The following is a 24,596-nucleotide window of genomic DNA, read 5'->3' on the forward strand; positions in this document are numbered from 1 at the left end:
GTTTGTTTGTTAGTTGATTTTGTATGATTGTCTTGTTTCTTTCATCTCCTATATATATTTTTGTCTTATTTTCTTTCTTTCACTCGTTTGCCTTGTTTGTGTGTGTGTGTGTGTGTTAGAACACTAATGATCCATGTTGTATTTGTTAACATGTTTTATTCTTCTATACTATCATCAGCAAAGATTTTTCCTCTATGACTTTTATTTTGAACACCTGAGCGCGTGCTTGGAATGCTAAGTGTTCAGCCCAAGTCCTAAGCTGCACACTAGCGTACTAAAGAGTGCGGAGGGACGCTATGTCACTGTTGCTGCAGCACAATATCTCTACATACGGCTGAGTAGGCTAGTGTGTGCAGCTTGCGCTTGTTGGTCAAAACAAGTGTGTGGAAGATGGCGACGGATGGAGGCACTGACAGCGGCTCACATAGCATGGATAAAAGCATAACCCTGCCTCCGGATGAGATCTTTCGGAATCTGGAAAATGCCAAGAGATTCGCAATAGATATAGGTATTAAGCTGAAGCTGAAGCTGACTTCTTCTGCGCACTTTATTGTGTAAAATCGCCGTTTGCTAGCTGCTAACTGACTAGCTGAAGGTTAGCTAACGTTACAGAACTTGACAGTTCGAACTGAAGCTGGTCTGCTCACGAAACAATGGATAATATATATTCAGTTTATACTTTTAAATTTATTATCTTTGTTATTATTATTATTTTTATTATTACATTTAGTTTAATATTCGTCTTTTAACATTAGCTAGCCAGTCTCGTCAGCTTTTAGTATGTAATAAAAGAAGATAACTTTATACTGAAACTTACTAAATGTGTTTATATAAAATATTTAAGGTAGAAAGTGTTTAGTGACCCTGGTGTGACAGAAGCTTTCATTTATGCTCTTCCTGTAAGAAGTTCGGGGTTGTGTCCCGTGCCAACGTCACAGGGTGACGCCAAGAAATCATAACATTAAAACTACTTACTGGTGCAGTGAATAAACATTGATTGTTAGACATTAGAGAAAAAAATCTAATTAGTTACGTATAGTGATATTCTTTCATGTGACCTTACTAAGTGCAAAAGTGAAAATGTAAAAAAAATTTTTAATTATATATATATATATATATATATATACTGTGCATGTTTGCATTTGAGGTGGTAAAAGTTGCAGTTCCATTATAATCCTACAGGTGGCACACTAAGCTGTTCACACATTAGTAGGTGTGGTAGGGGCGAATTATTTGCTAAGTTTGCACTTGGTTAGAATTGTTGATTCAGTTATTAATTGTGATTCACGTGTTAGCACATCGATTTCAAAATCTATTTTTAAAAACATTTATAGAGATGAACCAGTTGACCGGCCAGTGAGCAGAATTGGCTCAAAAATCACGCATGTTAAAAGCCTCCGATCTGCCTTTTTCCTTTAAACTTTGTGAGCAAATTTGTCCACAAACCCACTAATAACACACGCTTACACCAGTCTTAAAACATTGCGGAAGCGAAGAAGCCCTGCGTGCATTCATTGTCAAGTGAAGTTTTGAGAATTTGGAGGCATTTGAGGAGGTAAAACGTCACTGTTTCTTTATAATCCTACAGGTGGCGCACTCCGAACTATTAAGTTTAAGTTCAAGTTCAAGTAGGCTTTATTGTCATTACAACCATATACAGTTAGTACACAGTGAAACGAAACAACGTTCCCCCAGGACCAAGGTGCTACATGCAACATAAATTTACAACATAAATTACTAATTTGCTCTGAATGACTTCAGAACGCTCTTCAACACACAGGTCCACTTGTCTTCCAGTCTCTTCCACAGTTCTGTGACTGTAGTGGGTTTCTTGGCGTTATTTTTTTATGCCAAGGATTTTCCGGAGGTTTTCTTTTGGGTTTAGATCAAGACTCTGGCCATTTTATTATTTTAATGTTCTCAGCTTCAAGGAACTGCTTTAACCGTTTTGCTGTGTGACGAGGTCATTTTCGTGCACGGAAATTGCTGACTGACTGGGTGATGAACTCTAGGAAGGAACTGCAAGTTGTCGAAAAAGGGTCTGATAAACATTTGTTTTCACTCTGCCATGTAACTGTATAAGAGGCCCAACTACTGCTGCAGAAAACATCCCCCAAACCATGACGCCCCTCCCTCCACCTTTCAGTGACCTCTTTACACACTTTGGCTTCAGTCTTTCCCCAGTTTGATGACAGACTTACTGTTTCTCTCAGACCCAAATAAATTAACTTGCTTTCATCACTAAAGTGATCTTTGGACCAGTTCTTCTCTGTGCACACAACATGCTTCACAGCAAATGTTAGTCTTTTTTTCTGATGCTTTCTGCTAATGAGAGGTTTGGTCACTGCAGAGTGGGCTTTAAGTCCAAATTCTCTTAAACGTTAAGACGCTGTATGATGAGACGGATCCTTACTCTGTTAAGCGCTGAACTGGTGAGCAAGCCAGCTGCAGTGTTGAACCGATTGCCCATTGAGATTGCATTTTGTTCAGCGTTTATCTTTTATGGACGACCAGCCTTATTTGGGGACTTAAATGAGTTTGCGAAATGACAGTTTTGGAACAACCAACTTCTCGTTCTATAGGTGAAAGGCTCATTCTTGTGACCTTTATCAAAAAAAACCTGCTGGAGAGTTTTAGTCACTTTAGAACAGCTTACCATCATTGAAAGCATTGAACGCTGGAAAGTTAGGCTGACAGTTAAATAGAGTTGGTTAAATAATTACAGAAATTAGCATCAGATGACAGATAAATTCTAATAACTGGGTGTTATCTGAAAGTGTTCTTTTTAATCAAATTATTTATTCTGTGCTTTAAAACACAACAACTCATAAAACATGCTTAAAAAACTGTCTTTTACAGTCGTTTGACTAAGCAGTGACATTAAAATTTAGGAAGTTGTAGGTTGTTTTAATTTTGAGCTCCACTGTGTGTATGTGTCTGTATGTATATTTGTGTGTGTGTGTGTGTGTGTGTATATATATATATATATATATATATATATATTAGATGTGTGTGTGTGTGTGTGTATGTGTATATATATATATATATATATACACATACACACACACCTTTTTTGCATCCAGATATTTATAAAAATTGTGTTATAGATTCTTATAGAATCTCAATCACCCAGGTATCGTGATAATATTATACTGGATGATCCCTGCTGATTCCCATCCATATTGATTCTCTCATTGTGGTTGCAGCTGTCAGTGAAGTGAGGCAGTCAGTTCTCAAAATTGATCTATTGGAAGCAGGAAAAATGAACAGAAGTGTGAGGATCTAAGTGGGTTAGACTGTCCTGTCAGAGTATCTCCAAAACAGCAGGGCTATAAACTGTTCTAGTATGCAGTGGTTAGGTTTTTTATTTCAGTAAATATTACCTCGAAAGCCCATTTTCAGTTCTTTAAAACCTATACATTTTTTTAACTCTGTTGTGCATAATAATTTGGAACAGTGCGTTTTCAGTTTTTTATTTTTGAAATAAATATTATCATTACTAGATTTGTTTAATAAAATTTGAATTATACCCTAATGGTTGATGACTTAAAAATTATACTGACTGTCATTTGCATTGACTAATTATGAAAATCAGAGAAAGATATCATTTGCGTAATAATTTGGAACGCGGTGTAGATGTTACACTCTGACACACTGCAAAAAAAGTCCAAAAACACTTTAAGGAACGTGACACAGAATCCAGGGTGATGAAAGTATTTGGTTTTTTGTAAATGTAAGGACTAGAACAAACTACTTTTTAACTTGTACCATTAAGCTAAAGGTGTACATTTTTTAATGGTGTTTTTCCTTTAATAGGTGGCTCGTTGACAAAACTGGCATATTACTCCACAGTTCAGCACAAAGTGGCCAAAGTAAGATCCTTCGATCATACGGCCAAGACGAGCTTTCAGGTACGGGTTTTATCTTAACACTTTATCTGTCATATAAAGAAATCAATCAAATGTTATTACACACGTGCCAGAGGTGTATTATTAGGGGGATTTATAGTAAACATGTATGCTGATTAGCAATCTGATATTGAGGGGGCTACAACTTTTGCACATCACAGTGTATTGTGCATATAATGTATGCTGTATTTTATCACATCTGAAAATTAGTGTCGCGTTTTGTTTTTGCCGGCGTAGAACGAAACTGATGGAGACCCGCTGTACGAGATCTCGGTCCAGGAGGAGATCACGGCTCGGCTCCACTTCATTAAGTTCGAGAACCGGTACATAGAAACCTGCCTGGATTTCATTAAAGACCACCTGGTAAACACCGAGACCAAAGTGATCAAGGCTACAGGAGGAGGAGCTTACAAGTTCAAAGACCTGATTGAGAAGAAGTTAAAACTCAAGTGAGTGTAAAGCGAGAGCACACAAACAAACAGATAAACAATTACTGTTTTATACAGTATGTTTACTGTAATGTTTTATACAGTAATACATACTGTGGTTGTTTATTCATGTCTGTCTTCACAGAGTGGACAAAGAGGACGAGATGTCTTGTCTTATCAAGGGTTGTAATTTCGTGCTGAAGAATATCCCTCACGAGGCTTTCGTTTACGCAAAACACGCCGACCCAGAGTTTCGCTTCCAAAACACACACCCGGACATCTTCCCTTATCTTCTGGTTAACATTGGCTCTGGAGTTTCCATCGTCAAGGTAACGGCTATGTCCAGGTTATTACCTGGTGCTATCATGTGGTTTGTTTGGAGAGTGTTGACTAAGTATAGGTGTGACTGTAGCTGGTGTTCAGGAAGCATGTAACCAATTCTGTGACCATTTGTAGCATAGACGTATCATAAATATATTCCCTTTATATAAAAAGATACAAATTGTTTTTAACCAAACCTTTTGTGAAGTTGTGTATAGAAATTAGCTTAAGCCCAACCAAACTGAAACTTTCTGCCAGTTTTCTATGTGCTTGGTACTTGGTTTTACTCGAGTGCCTATTAATCACGTTCCTGACGCAGCTCATTTATTGACGCCCACAAAACTCCATAAAAGGTGAAGCACAGTGTTTCCCGTTTGAAGTGAACCCTTTTGTCACTCTGCATTTGGAAAGTCAGCGTTCTCTGTGAAACCTACCGCTCAGTTCTTTTACAAGTTTTAAAGGCAAACTCTGCTTAAAGAGACTCAACTATTGACTGTATTTTTATTTATTATAAGCTGTTTATCTGCTTTGTCATTTGATCATTTTATAGCAGGGGTTTTAATCTTAATATTCAAAGGTCAGAATACAGTATGCTTTCTGTTCAAGGTCAAAGGTACGGAACGATCAGTGATAAGCAAATGACTTTTATTAAACTGGCTTCAAACTTACAATCAACATACTTTCACCAAAAGTTAACCAAAGCAACTCTAACTTTAAAGCAACATACATTCAAGTGTCAGAAAGATTCAAAATATGTTGGTGCAAAGGAAATGGCACTTTTTACCTGAAAATAGTTTTTCATTAAAAAGTTTAAAGGTGTTTTAGAAAAAAATTAACTACAAGAGAAAAATCTTCTTTGACTGATTTTCATGCCTAAACAAACTAAATTAAATCCTAAAAAACTAAATCCTGCCATCTGGAAAAAGGTACCGAAGCATTCGGTCACACACATCCAGACTGTGCAAAAGCTTTTTTCCACAAGCCATCCGTCTCCTCAACAAAAAGGGACTGGACTGATAAACACACACACACACACACACAAACATTATCACTCAGCTTGACTCAACTACCTCAAAATATTGGGACTGGACTGACTAATCAACACAAGTGCAGACACACTGACCTACACCACCAAATTATTGTACACATCAACCTGTAAATGCTTCACTGTTTATCTCTTTGCACAATGATCGTTACTGGACTACTTTTTGCACTAATTTCTCAATTCTTGCTGCTGTGTTAAGGAATGTTTATGTTTTCCCACTACCTTAACACCATATTTTATGTTCTGTTATGTCGTGGTTGCGCACTGTCACTTTGTTGTTGTTTCTCTTGTTTGCACATCTGCACGTGCACTTTATGTTGTAATTTATGTTAGGACTTTCTGTCCTGTCTCTGCTAGCCAGCTAACTAGGCCTCTTGGTTAGCTAGTTTAGTGTTTCTGTTAATTTATGTTGTAAATTTATGTTGCATGTAGCACCTTGGTCCTGGAGGAACGTTGTTTCGTTTCACTGTGTACTAATTGTATATGGTTGTAATGACAATAAAGCCTACTTGAACTTGAACTTGAAATTAGCAAAAGTGTAACCCGAGCCTGAGACAAAAAAACAAACAAAAAAAGACAAGTATTAACAATTATACAGTAGGCATGAAGTATGATCTGGTGGGTGTTAATCTAGAGCTTTTACTCTGAAGGTAGAATCGGAGGACCAATTTGAGCGCATCGGTGGGAGCTCCATCGGCGGTGGTACATTTTGGGGTCTTGGAGCATTGCTTACAAAAACTAAGGTCAGTATGTGTTTTCTAGAATCTAGTGATCACATCATGAACTGTTTTTCACTGTTTAAGCGTTAAACTGTTTTTGTCACAACAGAGATTTGATGAGCTTTTGCAGTTGGCCTCTAAGGGGCAGCACACCAGTGTGGACATGTTGGTTAAGGACATCTATGGGGGAGCGTCCGTCTCTTTGGGATTGCCAGGATACCTCATAGCAAGTAGCTTTGGAAAATCTGCCACCACTGATAAAGGTGACACGTACGAGCCAGTCAGCAGAACGAGGTTTAGTGTAATGATGAATTATCACAGGGACAATTTTACTCTAGTGAACACACACCCAGTGACCTTTCACTCCGTTGTGAAGGCACGTTCTTTTTGTTCCAGTTATGAAATGAAGCACAAGATCCTGACCACAGGGCAAATTTAATTTCTAGACCTCTTTAATCATCTGTAGTATGAAATGAGATTTTTTTTACAAGTATTCTAAATAGTGTATTAACCCTTTTTTTCTTTTTCCTTTTATAAGATTCAAATTAATATGAAATGGTATTCAATTTCACTATATTCAAGATGTTTTAATAATTTTAAAGATGCATTTTTTAGCAGATAATTTAGCAATTTTTATATGGAATGTTTACATCATTTAAGATATCTTTTATTTAATGGCTTATGTCATAATTACGTTGTATATTGTTTTTAAGTGGACAGTGGTGAGACCAGCGATGCTCTACGGCTTAGAGACAGTGGCACTGAAGAAAAGACAGGAGGCAGAGTTGGAGGTAGCAGAGCTGAAGATGTTGAGGTTCTCCTTGGGAGTGACAAGGATGGATAGGATCAAGAATGAGTTCATCAGAGGGACAACCAATGTTAGATGTTTTAGAGATAAAGTCAGAGAGGCCAGCTTGAGGTGGTTTGGGCATGTTCAGAGGAGAGATGGTTAATATATCGGTAGAAGGATGCTGAGGTTTGAACTGCCAGGCAGGAGGTCTAGAGGAAGACCAAAGAGGAGATTTATGGATGCAGTGAGAGAGGACATGAAGTTAGTTGGTGTGAGAGAAGAGGATGCAGAGGATAGGGTTAGATGAAAGCAGGTGATTCGCTGTGGTGACTCCTGAAAGGGAACAGCCGAAAGACAAAGAAGAAGATTGTTTTTAAGTGTGGCCAGTAAAGTCTTTTGCTGGTCGATTTGCATTAGTAAATTCTTTGGTTTGCAGAAAATAAATCTGCCTCCATCCCCCGCAAATACTTATGTTTTGTGATAGTGTTGCGTCTTTAGTTTATGGTTAGTTGACACATTACTCCCACCTACTGGACTGGAGCAGAAGACTGGCAGGGAAACGTATAAGATTTGACACTCAAACAGTTAATAACACTTAAACAGCATTTCAATGTTTATTAGAAACTTTTAGCAGTTTTTAATACCTTAAAACCTGTAAGAAATAAAGCAGCTTGGAATAAATCAGGAAACGAACCTTAGTGATGTTCCTGATTTATTCAAATCACAACACCTAAAGAATATGAATGCTACTGTTAAAGATTTATGTATTTAATTACTAGAGTCATCAGTCTTGGTCATTTATCTTTGACCATAAACCCTGATATAAGAGAGTTAGGATTTCCCTTTGTTGTTATTATTATTACAAGTATGTGGATGTTGTAAAGATGAATGAAAAAATATACTTATACATTTATTTATTTGTTTAGAGTTCTCCCAAGAAGACATGGCTAAGAGCCTGCTGCACATGATAAGTAACGATATCGGCCAGCTCGCCTGCCTCTACGCCCGACTGCACAACCTCACCCGAGTTTACTTTGGAGGATTCTTCATTCGAGGGCACCCGGTGACCATGCACACCATCACCTACAGCATCAATTTCTTCTCCAAGGTACCTGCCTGACACACTCTGACTATTTTCAATGTATTTACACAAACACTTAAATTTGTATACATACCTACTGTCAAGGTCAAAATTTCGCATACCCTTGAGACACAATGGAGCGGTTTCACTTAAAACAGCGTAGAAATACCACGGAGAAATATGGCGCAAAACAAACCCTTATCGGTTAATAAATTTCTAATATGGTAAATTTTAATCAATGGCAGTCAACTGATGTTAAAAAGTGTTTTGGCTGGCAAGTGAGGTAACAAAAAGGACTAGACTCTGTCACAGGCATCATTGTTAAACCATCATTTTAGACATGTCTTTGTTTTTTTGAGTGAGATGTTTTTCTGACACGTTACATCTTGATGTCCTTCAGAAACCTGCAATACAGACTGTTTTAAGTCATTAGGCACATTCACATTTTGCATGGCGGGAAAACAAATGAACACAAGTATAGCCTTGTAACATAGCCTGCTAACAAAAAAACTTCTTCTGCTGTAAAGTCGAGGTTATAAGCTGTTACAGGGATGCTGCATCCTGTCTTATATATAAATAGTAATGCAGTTTTGTAAAGTCTTTTCCCTCACAACGGTATTCTCTTTCAAGGTCAGTGAGAAGGATTAACAGTTTCAAAGATTATCCATTTTTAATTTGTTAAAAAGAACTTTTTAAAATTAGACACAGGGCTGTACATTAACTTTTGATTTTTTTTCACTTGCCCCGACTGATAATCAACTTGTCCGAAAATAACATGACGCTTTTGAGTCAATTTATTAATAATAGTTTTTTATTTTTACTTGTACAATGCCGGGCCAATTCTCATCATTTTAGAAGAGTCAAATTAATTGCCTATATCAAGCACAGAAAACACCTAAGGAGATTAGAAATGACTGTGTCTGGGTTAAGAAGCCTTCAACATATCACGCAAACCTGGTTGGATAGTGCTGAACTGAACTGAAGTCCATCATGAATAGAGTTCACTTAAATGCTTGTTTGCATGGTAAAAACCATAGCTATGTATGCTTAATAGTGAAAAGAGGATTTTCATGTAACACACTCGGAGAATAATGCTACCCGCTCCTTCAACCTGCATGCACCTCATAGACGGTCATGTTCTGGCTAGTGTCAAGATGAATTTTTTTTTAGAAGATTAGACAAAAAATTATTGGTGAGCCCTGTAACACATTTGAGCGAGCGTTGTAAAAGAAACCCATCATTTATATCAGAGCTGTGTTAAAATAATAAAACTCGGTTCTGAATTTTTCCAGGTAACAACCACAAGCATTAATTAATTCCTTAATTGTGATGATCATGATGTGCTTGAGCAATCTTTGTTAATGATGGTGCTTTAACGCTCTAACAATCTCAGTTAACAAAACAAAGTTTTTTTTGCATTGAAACTGATAAATTTTTCATGATTATGTTCCAGGGCGAGGTGCAGGCTTTGTTCCTAAGACACGAAGGCTACCTGGGTGCTATCGGGGCGTTTTTAAAGGGCGCTGAAGAAGACAGTAAGTTATTCTAAAACCTGCAGCACCACTAAACTTTGACTGTGTAATCTGCCTTAGTGGTTGCTGTATATGCGGTTTACTGTCTTTGTTCAGATCCTAATCAATACAGCTGGGGAGAAAACTACGCTGGAAGCTCCGGACTCATGAGCGTGTCTCCGGAGCTTAATCCTATGCAACGGGCACGGAGTGGCACCGTAAGTCAACCTTCATACAATCCTTTTTATGTTCTTATTCCATGCATATTTTATTTTCTTCCCTTAACATCTTGATTTCTTGTTTCATTCATCCGTATCTCTCTCTCTCTCTCACTCTCTCTCTCACTTCTTGTCTTAATCTGTATTCATCAGTTTCCTGTAAGTACAAATCCTTTGACGAGTGCGGCATTCATAGTTTTATGCTTTTTAAAAATGTTTTTAATTCTTGCCCTATTTTCAGCATAGTATTTTAGTGTGTGTGTATGTGTGTGTGTGTGTGTGTGTGTGTGTGTGTGTGCGCGCGCATATTTATTTACAGATGATTGATTTATGTCGGATAATATTGTGTCGGATATAATTGTGCTGTCTGTGACTGAAGCAAGCTTTAGAGTGCACTAAATGTGGATAAACACTTTCTTTTAAATGGCTGGCACAGGAAAGGGAAGAGTTTTGAAAGCAGGTTTTTATTTGATATATCAAAAGTTGCTCACTTTTATAAGGATAAACATTTATTAGTTAAATTCTAGCGAGTATGTGTTTAGTATGGAAGCAAACGTCAACTGCACTGATATGCAGTATAGATCAAATTTGAGTATCTTTATGAATAAAAAAGAGGTTTTGTCTATACATTGGTCAGAACTCACTCTTCCGATAATATCTTTACATTTCTTACATTGGAGGACCAGAAACCACTCACTCACTTATCGTCTATACCACTGTCAATCCATCGCAGTGCTTACACATACACACACACTACAGGCAATTTGAGAACGCCAAGTAGCCTAATCTGCATATCTTTGGACTGTGGGAGGAAACCAAAGCACCTGGAGGAAACCCACCAAACATGGGGAGAACATGCAAACTGCATGTACACAGAGACTGGAATCAAACCCAGACCCTTGAGGTTCACGACGACAGTACTAACAACTACACCACTGTGCATCTTACACAGTTACCCTTCCAACACTCTTTTCACACGCGCACACAATGGAAACACTGTTTTATCGGAAAAATAAACAAGTAATCTCTAATGACACTCGATTGAGCGACACAGTAACGGAATCAACGCTGTAAAGTAAAAATAAAACAAACTAACCTGCACTTTATCTTTGAAAAGAATCGGGACAGAGCAGTGTTTCTGTGTAGAGCAGAGAGAAAGAGTGTGTGTGTGTGTGAAGCCGAAAGTAGGAGGAGAGACGATTACCCACAATTTCGCAGCACAAGAGAGTGAAAAACCGTTGGCTCAGTTCACGTGACGCTCGGTGTCAAAACAAGAAGCTCATGCGTGATACATAATACTCGGTACTCATAAACCAATACGTGTTCGTTTTCCAAGTCAAAATAGATTAAAAAATCTTTGCTCGTCTTGCGGAACACTTGCAAACCACGTTACTCGTAATCTGAGGTTTCACTGTATATCTTGGCATAAACAAGGAGTAAAATACTTAACCTTACAAAATTTTATTATATTTATTAAAGACAAACACATTTTTTGTGGGGTTTAAATAATATCACTTTTTACATTAAATCTGTTCAGCTTATTTTTAGCTCTAATCTTATAACTAGTTTTTAAAAGTTACTGATTTATTTCAATAATTCAACTTAAAAAGTGAAACTAATATATTATATAGGTTCATTACAACCAGACTGATGTATTTTAAGTGTTTATTTTTTTTTATTTTCTTTGCATTGCATTGGAAATTAAGGTTGCAGAGTCACAGAACCCAGGTCCAGTGTAAGGTTTGCGCAGTTAGTGGTGGTTTTGGAGCCATGTTATCTGCTGGTATTGGTAGAACATAGAGCAGTGGTCCCCAACCACCACTGCTATGGAGAATTGTAAAGTATGGAGTATTGTAAAAAGGAAGATGCAAGTCTTTTATTTTTATTTTTTTTTGTTCCTAAGAATTATTCTATTAAACACTTGAAATATATTAGTCTGCATCATGAATCTATGTAATGAGTTTTACTTTTTGCCTCGAATTACTTAAATAAATCAACTTTTCGATGATATTCAAATTTATTATGATGCATCTGTATGTTAAGATATCATATTTAGATTTTTCAGGAAGTCAAAATGCCTTCAAAATGTCTCCCTTCAGCCATAGTTTGAGCGCCCAGACTGCTGATATGCTGCTTGAGACGGTACTCAAACTAATATTTTTGCTAAGATCTTCCCATATATCTCTCTCATCATTCCTGCAGTTTGATATGCTGGAGATGGATCGTTTGGAGAGGCAGCTGGTGAACTTGCCACTCCTGCAGGACCCGTCTTCTTATATCCCTGACACAGTCGATCTCACTGAGGACGCTCAGGCTAGAGAATACTGGCTCTACTGTTTTGAGGAAGCACTGGATGGGGTAAGATACCATCTCTCTCTGAGCCAGAGGCACTAGACTACATTAGGGTTAGAAAAATAATGGTGCTACCATGTGAGATACCGTGCCTAGAAAACATTCTGATGAGATTGATTAGATACATTATATTCTAGGATTAGAGCAGCTTGCTATAGTAGCTATGATTACTCAGGTCAGGCACTTTTTTAGATGCTCTGTAACTGAACACATTACTGTAAATCACCCAAAAATATTACAGACTCAAAAAATATTTTTTTGTTACATCTAACACATACCACTACTGTGCTTAAAGAGGCAGAGTCCTACTACCCAGATCAGACAGACATCTGCCAGGTTGAGTACCGTTTTAAAATTCTAGTACTTTTATTGTACTGTGAAACACTACATAGCGCATATGCTTAAATTCTGATACTCACATTAAATGAGTCAGGTATTTCACGTGTTTATTTCTTTTCGTTTTAATGATTATGGCTTGCAGCTAATGAGAACCCATAATTCAGTACGTCAGAAAATTAGAACATTATAAAAGAGTTTAAGATTGACGACTCCGTGTCACACTCTAATCATCTCATTAACTCAAAACACCTGCAAAGGCACTACGCACAGAGACGTCCTACCTGGCCTTGAGACAAAAGGACTGGACTGTTGTTCACATCAAAGTACATTTTGCATTTTATTTAGAAATGAAGGTTGCAGAGTCACAGAATCCTAGCTGCTTGAGGTCCAGTGTAACGTTTGTGCAGTCAACATTAAATGAGATGACAAGGTTTTTTTAAATGTGGTATTTTCTGCAGGGAATCCACTAATGTTCATTGAGAGTATTAATTTCTAAACATTTGCTAAATAGTTTTTTAAACAAAATGTTTTGTAGTCTTTTTAATGAATAAAACAAATTCCAATCAGTAAAAGTTTTTAGGTTTTGTTTGATGTTTCATAATTGCCTGGCTTCTCGGATGTTTTGTGGGCTGGTATTACAGATGTTAATAAATAATATAATAATTTAAAATATAATGCTGTATTATAGTTATGCAATTATGTAAAATAATAAAAAGTGATGAAACAAATGAGATAAATAAATAAGATGAAATGAGTAATAAATATTAAAAAATAAATAAATAAGATAATGCAGTAGGACATTCAACAGCAGTGTTTAACCTGAATTGTTTTATTTACAAACCTATGTACAAACCCCCCTTATGTACAGACCCCCACCTTCTTTTTTTTCCTCCCTCTCTCTCTCTCCCTCTCTCTCTCTCTCCCTCTCTATGTGCGCAGGTGGTGAAGCGAGCCTTGGCCAGTCAGAAAGACCAGCCCGAGGCCACAGAGAGAGCAGAGAAGTTCCGCCAGAAGTACAGACACAAGCTGCAGACATTACGTCATCAGCCATTGTGAGAACTTGTCAAGCATTTGATCTTCGCATACGTTGTCACTCTCTTTCTCACTCTCTCTCTGTGTCACACACACACACACACACACACACACACACACACACACGCACACACAGTACAGGCATAATGTTTAGTCGTACATGTACTTTATAAGTGAACATTTTACATCATATCACCTGTTTAATCCAGTAACTTATAGTGGAGATTTTATACTGTCTAACATTTGGATCAGCTCCAGCTACAAGTCCTAAATGTAGTTTTAAATTTATAGGAATATGATTTACACAAGACCGAGTGCAGACACTGAACTAGTTCTGTTTCCCTTTCTTCCTCAAGTGCTTATGGATCCCTCACTGTTCGGAGTTTGCTTGACACCAGGGAGCACTGTTTGAATGAATTCAACTTTCCTGACCCCTATTCTAAGGTTTGTATTAAAGTCTGAATAAATAATTTGTGATTAAATATATAAACCTACTGTATAATTAGGGCTGCTGTTTCTAAAAGTTTTTAATACTGGTACTGATGCCTTGACTTTGATATCAAAGACAAAACCTTTTTTTGTATTAATTTTATAAGATCCTTTTTAACAAAAAGTTATATACTCATTACACCTTTTACCATAAATACGAGCGCTTTCAGGGAACAGTGATCTTTGACAGTGTTTATGGACAAAACTGTCTATCAATAAATAAAAATGTAGAAAAACTGTGAAATAATATGTAAAGTTACGTGAAGGTCCCAGTTTAAGTCCCTGGCAGCACACCTTATACCTAATAATAGTTAGGGCCCAAGCACAATAACAACAGCTGTATGTTGTCATAGTTTGTGAGGGCCCTCTTGTTCTTCTAAGGATTATTTACACACACCCACATGACATACTATGCTTATTGACATGACAAATCTTCAGGGCCAAAACTGCCATCAGGCCTATTACATCATATTGTGTGAAGTGTGGTCTTAACATGTTTAAAAAACACACAGGTTGTGGTGCACTCGAGTGGCGATGGTACATAAATAATATTTTTCCCCAGCATTTGACAAAAGTCATGAAAATCAGCACACAAAAAAAAAATCAGCAGTTGGATTCTGCTGCCATTAGGACACCCTGTGTTGCTGGACCATGGTCGTGTCATTGGGCCCTTGCACAAGGTTTTGCTGCATAGCTCATACACACTTGCACATATGCATGCGAAACCCAGTACACATTTAAAGCTCATAATGCTGAACAACTTTCGCATTGCATGTCATGGGCTGTTAAAAAGTTATTTAGGGTCGTTATGCCACTCAATGTGATGCCACAAGTAATGCTTTTTTTTATAGCACCTGGTGCTTTTTGGAGGTCTTAACATAAAATTCCCTCTTTTCGAAAATAATGTTACACAGTTTTATGGCATTACATCATCAAGAACCGCATGCGTTTAAAAGCCTCCAATCAGCCTTTTTCATCAAACTCTGAGTCCTAAAGACACTCATTACACACACTATGTGTCACCAGTGTCAATACACCCAAGCACTTATTATTCTAAAATTGCACCAATGCATCAATGGCCGTATACGCCCGCATGCTTATCTCAATGTCAAGTTCATTTTTTTTCGACTTTGAAGGCATTTGAGGTGGTAAAACAGACATTTCTTTATAATCCTACAGGTGGTACAGTACACCTTGAACTATTTAAAAAAATTTTAATCATGTGTGGTAGGAGTGAATTATTTGATAGATGCTGCTCAGTAAAAATTTAGCTTGATTTCATTTTAAGTTAAATGTTAAACTTTTGTATGTAAAGTTATTTTATGCTGTTTAAATGCTGCTCTTGTTTTTAAGTGAGGAAACTAATGTTATAAGGAACTGGCTACATTTAATTACTCATTAAACTTTTTTTAAAGGTTTAAAATTTTAACAAAATCGAAGGAAAAATCCAATAGCAAATCAACATATTTTTAAAATCGTGGTTCTTATGGAATTGCATTTTTAAGCGAAACGGAACTGAGGTAGCATGACAGTATCATATCAGGAGGTAACTAAGGATTTCCATTCCTACTGTGTAATGTTGATGGGTGTCAATTAGGGCTGAAACGAATCCTTAAGTAACTCGAGTGATTCGATTACAAAAAATGATCGAGGCAAAATCTTCTGCCTCAAAGCTTCTTTTAATTCATTTTAAAAGCTTGCATTATTTTTTTACGGCATAATTTGTTTGCCGTGACATAGCACGCTTCTGGATGCAAGCCGTCACTAAATACCGACAAAGGTGAAGCGCTTACGTCACCCAAAAAAGCGAAAGGAGACACAAACAGTTAGCTGTGTATTGATTTGATGGAGCGTTCTGTTGCGGCCTGCAAAATAGAAGGGAGCGATTAAAAAAAAATATCAGCTAGCCAAAAGAAGAAGAAACCAGCAAGAGAAAACGACAAATTGTCAGTAAAGGTTTATGTTATGCCTCAATTTTGAAACCTTAAGTTCTGAACGTTAAGTTGCACAGCCTAGTGTTTTTTTATTTCAATTATTTATTTCAATGTGTGTGTTATGCTAATTGTGCGCTAAAATGCCCCCATGCCACGGATTGTCCCCATTATATATGTAATTTATATATTTATATAATATAATATATAATTTATATATTTTTTCCCTATACAATATGTCTTTTTTATATTGCTTATTTTATGATCAAATGTGTTTGGTGTAATTTGTAAATCATAAACTCATTAATTTATGTTCTAATATAATATTTGATAGAGATTATGTGGGGGGGGCAATCTGTGGCAGGGAGGCATTTTAGTGCACAACAGTGTTGAATAATGATAATGTTTATTTTTGATACAATACTGTATGCATTTATAAAATAAAAGTAGATTTAATTAATTTTTGTTCCTCTTATATATTTTACATTGCTGTTTAAGTAAGCAAAATTAAATTTTATCTGATTTTATCGATTGAATTTTTGATAGAATACTCGATTACTAAAATATTCGATAGCTACAGCCCTAGTGTCAATGATTTGCATGCATAGGTTACATTTGACTGTCTTTCCCCTCATTCCGAGAGCTTACTTCGTCTTTTAAATTTTTTTTATCAAGTTAACTTCGTATATTTATTGTTGCATGTTTGTACAATGTTACACACCATCCTTGTGTTCTTTCTACACCCACAGATCAAACAGAAGGAGAACGACATGGCGCTAAAGTACTACCAGAAGGTTGTGGAGTCTCTGGAGGAGCTGAGCTGGGAGCAGAGGCAGTTTGCTCTGGCCCGAGGCCTGCTGGCAGGCAACGTGTTCGACTGGGGAGCCAAAGCCGTGTCCGAGTGAGCGATATGTAAAAAGTATACGAGTGAGAGCAGTGGTGTTTTTTGTTTTTTTAAAAAAAAAACAAACAAACAACAATAACAGGAATCTTGACAGATGACGAGCACAAGTTCTGATACATAAACCTGTTTCACAGCATTCTGGAAACTGATCCGCAGTTCGGGTTCGAACAGGCGAAGCAGCAGCTGCAGGGTAAGACGTCTATACATCTTTACTGTCTATGTGAAGCATGTTTACATACACAAGGGCTAGTTTAGTTATAATGATCAATTATATAAGGTCTGTCAAGTCAAACAGGAATCACAGAACACCGTTATTAGAGGAAAAACTCACTTTATTTCTCTATATAATCCCCTGCTACTCTAATGCATTTTACTAGTGCTTGCTAGAAAGTTTTTTTTAGTACGTCGGAGCCATGATTAGACTGCCACATCTGAGCTGCTGGGCTCCCAGAAACTCCTTTAATGCTCCAAACATGTGAAAATTGTGAAAATGGCTTGATACGAGGTTAGGACTATACGTTGGATGTGCCAAACACCTCCAGAAGAGTTCATGTAATGTGCACATGGTGTTGGTAAATGATTGTGTGTACAGTCCACAGACAGATGCGTCCCTTTCGCAAGTTGGCGATAAGTTATCCGTTGATTTTCAAGGATCATGCGTTCCACTTAGTGAATATTCACGAGAACAACTGCAGAGGGCTCCGAGCCACCTTGGCCTGGATTGTTATTCACGGATGTACGGCCTTCTTAAAAATGTTTAACTGCAAAAAAAGAGTCACATTACCGTATTGTGCTTAAAGACTTTTATAAATGTTAATCGGTTTTACTCCTTTTATTCACCAGAAAATTTCCTGGTTTGACTTGAATGATCCTACTACCTTCTGCTTTGATAATTTTAGTTCCTACCAGTGTTAAATTTCAGTCCCTAATTCGATTAGTAAGGTAATAAAAATCAGGCATACTACAAAGGGCAACATTTGTGTTGAATTTTACAGATCATAAAATTAACAAGTTCTTATTTAATTTTTTTTGTAATCTTGGAGAATAGTGCTAAAAACTCTGTTTTAAAAGTACATATTAAAAGAGAAAGGAAATTATCTGTCAGATTTTCATTGTCCTTTAAAATGTAACTTTTTATACACATGGATATTTAATTATGGAAATCATCCCTTTTTCTCTATTTTCCAGAGCGTCCTTGGCTTGTAGATGCCTTTAACCAGTGGATTGAAAGATTGAAGGTGAAAAACTTTGATTTAACCTGGATGCACTTGATTATGCAATTCATGTTGAAGATAGAAATCTGCTTTAAACGCATTCCCCCCATCTACCCACACACTTTTTACATTTAAGTGTACATTTACATTTTATATTATTAAGTGGCGTGGGTAGAGTGCAACCACTTATTTTTAAAATAATTTGGAAAAGTTAATGAAATGGAACTTTTCAGTAAATATCTTGGGAGATCAGATACCAAAAAAGGGAAAAAAATAAATGAAAAATACGTTTTGACATGTTAAATAAAAAGATATGATTGCCTAAAATTTTATTACAAATAACAAATTGTCTGTCTTTGGGGTTGACTTCTGATGTGATGCCACACTCAATCATTTCATCTGCATTACTTATAATAATCAATGTAACCTAGAGAGAAAGAGGGGCTAAATAATTCATTGTTATTGGCTACTGCAGGTGGGAGCAGTGCAGATGATTTAGAAAAAAAAAAAAAGAAGTTATCAGATTAACAGATTTACAAAAGTTTTAAATAGCAACAACAATTTTCTCATTAATGAAAATTCCCGAAAGTGAATAGACCTCGCAAAATGTTTTGAATGGTCCGCTTAGTCCCTGATTTACTGAAATGTAATATGGGTAAAACCTTAGCTAGAATTGTTTTAATAAAACTTAATAATATTCATAATTAATTGATTATTAATTCTTACCATATTCAAATACAGTATTGGCTACAAAAGATTTTAACCCTATGGTTAAACTTAATCCAGCCCTACCTTTTTACTTTAAACCTTTATTTCCCCTATGCTCTGATGTCATTCAGGTTTTCAGTGATAAATCTGAACCTCTCCTGTTCTTCTCCTCTTTTCCAGGGTCCTCCTCACAAATGTGCACTGTTTTTCGTAGATAATAGCGGAGTGGACATCATCCTAGGAGTTTTCCCCTTCGTAAGAGAACTCCTCAATCGAGGCACAGAGGTCAGACGGTCCCGGGTGTTCTCTTTCTCACACACACACACACTCACACATTTTTACTACATCTTAGCACGTACACAAGTTGTATGCAGTTATTTATGCAGGTTACTCATCATTGTCTTTCAGGTTGTCCTCGCGAGTAACTCGGGTCCTGCCCTTAATGATGTAACTAATAGTGAGCTGCAGATTGTCACAGAGAGAATAGCTGCTATGGATCCTGTCATTCAGTAAGCGCGCACACGCATGCACACACACACATCTGGGTTTAGATGTGGATGTGCGTTAATCATGTTTTTTCTCTCGTGGTTGTTGTGCTATGTTTGTTTGTTTTTAGGTCCGCAGTAAAAGAGGACAGGCTGACGTTAGTTCAGAGCGGATCCAGTTCTCCATGTCTGGACTTAAGGTGGGATTTGTTTTCCTGTTTTTCTTTTTGTTCTGTCCTCTATTTAGGTGATATACACCTTAGCCAGATTATTCTTTTTTTGTATATTAAATATATCTGAGATTGATGTTATTTATTAACACTTTAAGGGATAGGCTTTATTTTATTAATAATTTCTCGTTTATTATATTGCTAATTTATTTTAATGCATTCCTTATTTTTGGATCATTACATCTGGAGAGTGTGTAGTTGTATCATGTGTGTTTATGGTTTAAAAAGCTAGCAGTGAAAGCTTTGGAATTTCTGTGATATTGTATGTTTTGTTTTGTCCTGAGCATCTGTGTAACTCCTGATTAATGCAAGATTGACAGGTTAGAGTTTTAACCTTACACTACACAACCTCACACTGCACTACACAACCTTACACTGCACTACGCTTCACAACCTCACACTGCACTACACCATGCTCTCTGTTGCACCCAAATGAGGATGGGTTCCCCGTTGAGTCCAGAGGTCCCAAGGTTTCTCCCTATTGCCATCTCATGAATGTTGATTCATACACATTCACATTCTATACAAACTTAAATAATTATTTTGATTGTGTAAAGCTGCTTTGCGACAATGACAGTTATTAACAACCTCACACTGCACTACACCATGCTACACAACACTACACAACCTCACACTGCACTACACTACACTACACTACACTACACTGAAATACATTACATAACACTACACTGAACCACACCACACCACAAAATGCAGCATTACACCAAGCTGCAAAACGCTATGTAATAACACACTACACTACACACCACACTGTACTACACCGCCCTACACTGTACTACACAACACCACACTGCATAATACTAAACAACACCACACAATAGTACACCATCTGAACCACACAACATTAAAGAAAAGAGTATTTTGTATTTTTGTACAAAAATGTTTTTGAATTGTAATTGGAAATGTGGTATCACTAGTTTTTCAGAAATTTGAATCATTGCTCGGATCTGTACAGATATTAATGGATATAAACAGATACTTCCTTAAAAGCAGTTATCTGATGATTATTATACCAAAACCCTATTAAACCAGCAGCAGTCGTATTTAACAGCATGTTTTTGATGTTCTCTGCTCCTCCAGTCGATTGGACAAAGTCCTGGCCACGGTGGTGCGCGAGCGTGGCACGGACCTTGTGATCATTGAAGGCATGGGCCGTGCCATCCACACCAACTACTACGCCATGCTAAACTGCGAAAGCCTCAAACTGGCCGTCATCAAGAACTCGTGGCTGGCCGAGCGGCTGGGCGGGAAGATTTTCAGCGTGGTCTTCAAGTACGAAGTTCCTTCCAAAGCTCAGGGGCAACATTAACTAAACATTTCTGACACGGAAACTCGGATCAGTCTGGGGGGTCGGATATAGGGCGCTGCACAGGGGACGTGAGCCTCCGCAAACCCCGTGCCTCTGTGCCACGTCATTGAGATTGACACGATGATTATAGACACGAGGGTGGAATATTTTTTTCTTTAATCCCAGTCAAGAATAATAAAGATAACAGTCCAATCAGACTTATCGCATGCTCGCGCCTGCCTAGTGCTTCTGTCATTAAATGTGGAAAGTGGGGTGATTCCTCGGGCAAGGGGGGGTTGATTGATATCATATGTTCTTGAGTCACATTCTGTCGAGACCCTGACTTTAGATTCAGTCTGGAGTCTTAGGTAATCATCAGTTTAAGGAGAAAACGCACACATGTGCACATAAAATAATTTTATGTGAGCACAGATATAAAAAAAAAAAACAGGCTTTGTAGTTCAGAGTAAATTGTATCACACCGTTTCTAAGGAAGTTTTTTTTTTTTTTTTTTTCTGGAAGCGCATGAATGAAAGAGGTGGTACATCACAGGGCTAATCCGCGGTTTTTGTTAGATGACATTTAACATAACATACAGTATACGTATGTGCCTTGAGTGTGTGTGTGTGTGAGAGAGAGAGAGAGAGTGTGTGTGTGTGTTTTGCTAGTCTGAAAAGCAGCATTTACTTTAAACGAATACTCCAGCAACCCAGTCTCTGTTCAGTGCATCTTTAGAGAACAATTCTTTCCTGTATTGAGTGAAAAATAAAAGCAGACTTGAAATGGAGGTCTTGATAAAGTGCGGTGGTTAACTTCACCAAAAGTGCTTGTGATTTTGCTCATGACGAGCTAAACAATTTAAATCTTGATTTAACAAAGTAAAAGCGTCATTTTAAAAGAAGACGTTTATTTAGCCTATATGGAAGGAGTCTCCAGTGTTGGCGCTTTGAGACCGGGGATTAAGCTGCTTTCCAGGTTTCTCTTCTTATTTTATTACTCTTTGTTTAAATTACCATGTGAAGGAGCGACTTTTAAGTAATGAACTTGTCTTTCAGTTGTTCCACGACCTTAGTTATAGATAGATAAAAGCACACTATTAATAAGTAGCACGAACGTGTTCTAAGGTTGAGCAAAAGTTTGTATAGAACACGCAAATGACAAAAAGGGGTGAAGAGAGCAGATCTCCTTTAATAAATCCAATTACAAATAAGCCTTTTAATTTTGTACCTTGTTTGCTTTTCAGTTGAGTAACAGAGATACTAAATATTTTATTTTCACCTAAATAATGTTAAGAAGGGTGCAAACCTTTGCACTCAGCAGTAAGTGTGTGATGAAAAAAGTGCACCAGGACATCTATTATATATTTTATTCTTACTACCAATAAAGATGCATGGGAAAAGAGACTAAATTCTTTGGAGTATTCCTTTAATTCATTCTTTTCACTCACTGCCATTAAGGGGTAGGTGCTAAGGGTATAAGCACCTACCTTTTCCTTCCTTTTAAAGGTTAGAACTTTTTAAAATAAAAATAAAAACTGAAATATTGTGTTTTCAAAGTAAGGGAGCTGCACTACCGTTAGCTACCAGATGGCGTCAGTGTTGCATCATTTAAAAATCAGTTCTGTCGTTCTTTACTGTTTTAGTTTCCTTTTATTTCTCCACGTTAGCTTATAGTGTTGCTTGGAATTTTTGTTTGTTCATTTAAATCCAAGTCAGGGTCGCTGAGGAAAATTTACTGAGAAAAGAACGCACACTTTAACACACAGACCGCCCATGCAGATTTTGGACAGGACTCATCTCAGTTGTATGAACAAGAGAATGGAATTTTAGGCAAAAACTCTGTTATTAAATCATAAATCATTTTGCGATTATTTCATTTTGTTTATTTAGTCAGTCTTTTTTTTTTTGCTGTAGCTTTTATGATGTTAGTCTGTGTTATATTAATGTATAGAATGATAAACGTAAATCAGGTAGGATGTTGGCAATCGCAATAACAAGTTGTTGAGAGTTTAAGGGTTGCACAAAATGCATTATCATGAATGTGTTAATTTTTTTCAGACCAAAGCCGTTTGTATTATTCACACCCCTCCCCTGCCTTTGTGTCCAAATTCGTTTTTAGATTGATGGATTTTTTTTTTTTTTTTTTTTTTGTAAAGTCATGTATGTGTAAATATGATAATAAATATTCAAGTGTGTACATATGTGTCGCGTTCGTTCCGGCATTTTTGAGACGCACATTATTTTAGCTAAAAGAAATCTATTTACATTCTTTCTTGACAATCACATGTAATTCAATGTTAAATATATTTTGCAATGTCTTCACAATAATTTGTGTCCTGTTGTTTTTTTCTTTTCTAGTACATGTTGTGCTTTTTCGTCCACTACTGCTTGAAACTACCTCCTCTGACCCAAAAAAAGAAAAGAGAGTCAATTTTTCAGTGATCATGTCAAATTACAGTATCAGGCTTCCTCAGGCAAGGAAAACAACTAAGGAGATAAAGCTGAAATTACTAGGATTAGGTTTAGAACTGTTCAAAACATTTTTAAAACCTAGAAGCATAGCTCTTGTCAACTTTGTTAAAAAAATCTGAAATGAAGATGACTTAAATGCTTGGTGAAGTTGCACAGTAAAAATGTAGCGTAGAAATGAGCTACTCTATGTTTAATAGTGAAAGTAAGAGTATTTTCAAACACACACAATGTGACAAGAACTCACAGGACTGGGAAAAAAAACAGTCCATAAGCAAACCACTTATTAGTAAGACATCAGAAAAAAAGCCTTCAGTTTGGGAGTATAAAAATTAGACTTTGGAGCAATGGTCATGTGGTCTGATAAGTTCAGATTAAAAAAAAAAAAAAAAGGATATTTGTCTTGTTGATGCTTTTCATGTAAAACTCAATTTCCGAAATATAAGGCATTTGATTATAAGGCACTTGCTCAGTATTAAAATGGTTTGTGAGGATGGCTACATAAACTCAGATTGTGATGTCACTAAATAAGCCCTAGATCCTTTCTGACCATTCACGGCGGAGATTAGACTATGACCAGGTGGTATCTAATTTTAGACCTGACATGCTTAGCTCATTGATAAAAATTTGCAGACCTGGCATACTTAAATCATTGATAAAATTACAAAGCAAATCAACATTCTGAAATCACATTTGTTACAAATCTACAGTATGATCTAAAAGTTAGCAAAACTAGGATACTTGAAGCACCAGGATAGCATGAAGGTGTTTCCAGGGTGTACATTGTAAATTAATTGCTTGAAATGACCTATTTAGGAGGACTTAAACACCCGCAATGCCTCAAGGTGTCATTCATATAGGTTTAAAACATTTTTAAATGATTTTGCACTTAGTATTTAATAACTAGGACTTGCTAACTCATTCGAGCAGCCTATTGAGCCCTAAGGAATATACCACTTATTATACTGTATGATTATAATAATCATTATAAATTCAATAGTGAGAGACTTTGAAGACTTTTTTCCATTTCAAAGTGTGTGTGTATGTTGGGGGTGATAGAGCAGCCCAGGAGCTGAGTAGTTCAGAGACAAGCTTGGTGTGTGTGTGTGTGTGT

At 36.8% G+C, this 24,596-nt stretch overlaps 1 protein-coding gene across 1 annotated transcript; it reads left to right on the forward strand.

Moving 5' to 3' along the window:
* Nucleotides 1–290: 290 nt before the first annotated feature.
* On the forward strand, nt 291–23,338 carry pank4 (pantothenate kinase 4 (inactive)). The gene is made up of 19 exons (XM_053484024.1): nt 291–508; nt 3,817–3,911; nt 4,146–4,357; nt 4,482–4,665; nt 6,353–6,445; nt 6,531–6,684; nt 8,138–8,319; nt 9,746–9,827; nt 9,921–10,021; nt 12,224–12,379; nt 13,652–13,764; nt 14,101–14,188; nt 16,914–17,065; nt 17,203–17,258; nt 18,257–18,306; nt 19,171–19,275; nt 19,399–19,499; nt 19,607–19,675; nt 20,807–23,338. Exons 1-19 carry the CDS (start codon nt 391–393, stop codon nt 21,033–21,035), a joined length of 2,340 nt encoding a protein of 779 aa, XP_053339999.1. The 5' UTR covers nt 291–390; the 3' UTR covers nt 21,036–23,338.
* Nucleotides 23,339–24,596: the final 1,258 nt, after the last annotated feature.

The sequence above is a fragment of the Clarias gariepinus genome, chromosome 23 (genome assembly GCF_024256425.1).
Source record: "Clarias gariepinus isolate MV-2021 ecotype Netherlands chromosome 23, CGAR_prim_01v2, whole genome shotgun sequence".
Lineage (NCBI taxonomy): Eukaryota > Metazoa > Chordata > Actinopteri > Siluriformes > Clariidae > Clarias > Clarias gariepinus.

What these genes read in the sequence shown, in the direction of transcription:
- pank4 (XM_053484024.1), top strand. Translation starts at nt 391, where the DNA reads ATGGCGACGGATGGAGGCACTGACAGCGGCTCACATAGCATGGATAAA. An exon ending in AAAGGGCGCTGAAGAAGACA is followed by an intron (nt 9,828 to 9,920) that starts GTAAGTTATTCT and finishes GTCTTTGTTCAG; the next exon opens with ATCCTAATCAATACAGCTGG. An exon ending in ACATTACGTCATCAGCCATT is followed by an intron (nt 13,765 to 14,100) that starts GTGAGAACTTGT and finishes TTCTTCCTCAAG; the next exon opens with TGCTTATGGATCCCTCACTG.